Below are 2,487 nucleotides of genomic sequence, written 5' to 3'. Positions count from 1 at the left end.
ATATTTATACTCATATTTATTTAAATTTATATACATATAAATAAATAAAATTTATTTATTGAAGATAATTTGATGTTTGTGCTTGCAATTGCTAAAAGGTGAAAACTCAGATACAGTCTACTTCATGTGAAGTTGATACTTGAGAGTCGTTAGATGATTTGACTGATTTGACTAAATTTTCATCTAATGACTTTCAGATATCAACTTCACGTGAAGTCGACTACACTTAAGTTTTCGCCTTGCAAAAATCTGACGGTGGTTTCTAAAATTTTCAGTTTCAAATATATTCAATTTAATTAATTTGGTGTTAAAAAACCATTTCTTCATATTAAATTATTAAATTATTAGCTAGGTGAACTGTGATGAAATTTCCGAATTGACGAAGACCCATGCATGGCTGACGATGATGGCTATGCGTGGAACCCTCATGGTCGTCTTCCTCTAATCCTCTATAAATACTCTCTTGTCATCTCCAACAAGTGCTCACAATATTCCTCAAAGACTCTCATCTACCCCAAGAAATAAAATAGCTATCGTCATCAATATGAAACCATATCTTCTCTCCCTGTTACTTATCTTTGTCATTCTCGACACAGTCCCAACAATCTCATCATCGCTAACATTCGAATTTAAGCCACTACCACTAAAGACCAATAACCCAAAACTAACAAAAAACATCCAAAAGGCACTAGATAAATCTTTATCCGGTTTCCCAAAAAGTGTTATTAACAAAGTCCTCAATAAAGAATTATTGAGGACCTACATTATTAACTATTTCAAGAATACAGATAAAAAGGGAAATTTAAAAACCCGACGACCTCCTAGCAATTTTACAAAAGTTCGTGAAGAGTGGCACAAATTAATGCCAAAGAGTAGTCAAATTAATAAAGTGGAAATCGACGGCCTCAAGACGGTGAAAGAGTATTTGTCCAGATACGGATACATGCCGCGCTCCAAATCATTCACCAACGTCCTCGACCGCCGCACGGAATCAGCTATCGAGGACTACCAGAAGTTCTTCAATCTGAAAGCTAGCGGAACCTTAGACGACAAAGAAACTGTTAAACAGATGTCCCTGCTACGGTGCGGTGTACCGGACGTGAATTCCTTCCAACTCTCCGAAACCTTGTTATGGCCTCTTGGCACGGGTTGGTTCCCCAAGCACCGCACGGAGCTCACCTATGGATTTTACCCGGCGAGCAAGTTCTCGCCGAAGGCGATCAAGGTGTTCAGAGATTCGTTCAAGCGGTGGTCGCTTCCCTTACGGGGGTTCATCAACTTCACGGAGGCGAAGGCTTTCGATAAGGCGAACATCCAGATTGGCTATGCCGCCATGAACGAACTATTTGGAGTGGAAGCGGTGGGGGCCGCATTTATGGTAAAGCAGTCCAATTATCATCGTATATTCATGCTTATTGATAGCTCCAAGTACTGGGCGTATCCCGACGACAACTTGGCTGACACACCGCTGTGGAAATTAGGGGTGGTTGACTTGGAGACGGTGGCGATGCACCAGATTGGTCACGTTCTGGGGCTTAACCACTCGTCTCACAAGGAATCCGTTATGTATCCTTCCATTTTGCCGGACCAGCAAAGGAAGGTGGACCTTTCAAAGGACGATAAAGAGCAGATCCGTAAAGCTTTCTACATTGTGCCCTAAGCTGGTTTGCTCGAATTTGCTACTTGTGTGTTTTTACGGGTTTAACCCTAAATAAATCTTAAATAAGTATTGGGTTAGATTATATATGTTTCAAATAAAACATATATACCATGCTTCTAATATTAGCATGGCATAGCATTATTCATCTACCTAATACTCTTTTTAACTATCAAATAATTTTTATGTTGTGAGGAAATGTACTTTTCTATCTTTAGTCGCTGTTTGGGTATTGCACCATACATTGGGTTAATTACCTCATCAGCAGTGTACTTTGATTTGTTTTCTGGAATAAAATTGTATGGTCATCAAACTTTTTAGTGAAACTGTGTCTCTCAAATAAACTATGGGAGCGACTCGCATCCAGTCGCCAAAAACGTCTTTTTCTAAGGACAACAACGTGGATGAAAGAATTGATGTACGCATGTTGAAATGCTATTAATTAAAAAAATCAGTTGGTTTATACTTTTCAATTTTAAGTGAACCAAGTAGATATGATTACACTTTTTTAAACAAAAATCATGGGATTTGAATTCTTGAACAAGAATATCTGTAATAGAAATGACCAGCTGGACTATATATTAGACTTTTATAACTTGGAATTTGTGTTGCTTTGGCATGCTTTTTAAAAATGTGATTAGAATTTTTTCAAAAATCATAAATTAAATAATTAGGCATAATAAATTAGTAGATAAAGTAAAAGTAAAATAAATTAATTCAACCATAAAAAATGCAAAATTTGGAATTTTTTAGTGACAAATAAAATAGAAATCGTCAACGGATTGAATTAACATAAGTAGATTGTAATTAACAAAAATGAAATTTATAAT

General features: G+C 36.6%; 1 protein-coding gene across 1 annotated transcript; it reads left to right on the top strand.

Moving 5' to 3' along the window:
• LOC107643487 (metalloendoproteinase 1) lies at nucleotides 476-1,983 on the top strand. The gene has a single exon (XM_016347153.2). The coding sequence runs from the start codon at nucleotides 545-547 to the stop codon at nucleotides 1,658-1,660; it is 1,116 nt and encodes a 371-aa protein (XP_016202639.1). The 5' UTR covers nucleotides 476-544; the 3' UTR covers nucleotides 1,661-1,983.

The sequence above is a fragment of the Arachis ipaensis genome, chromosome B05 (assembly GCF_000816755.2).
Source record: "Arachis ipaensis cultivar K30076 chromosome B05, Araip1.1, whole genome shotgun sequence".
In the NCBI taxonomy this organism is placed as follows: domain Eukaryota; kingdom Viridiplantae; phylum Streptophyta; class Magnoliopsida; order Fabales; family Fabaceae; genus Arachis; species Arachis ipaensis.
Note: the sequence above shows the minus strand (reverse complement) of the source record. Positions and strands in the feature narration are given on the sequence as shown.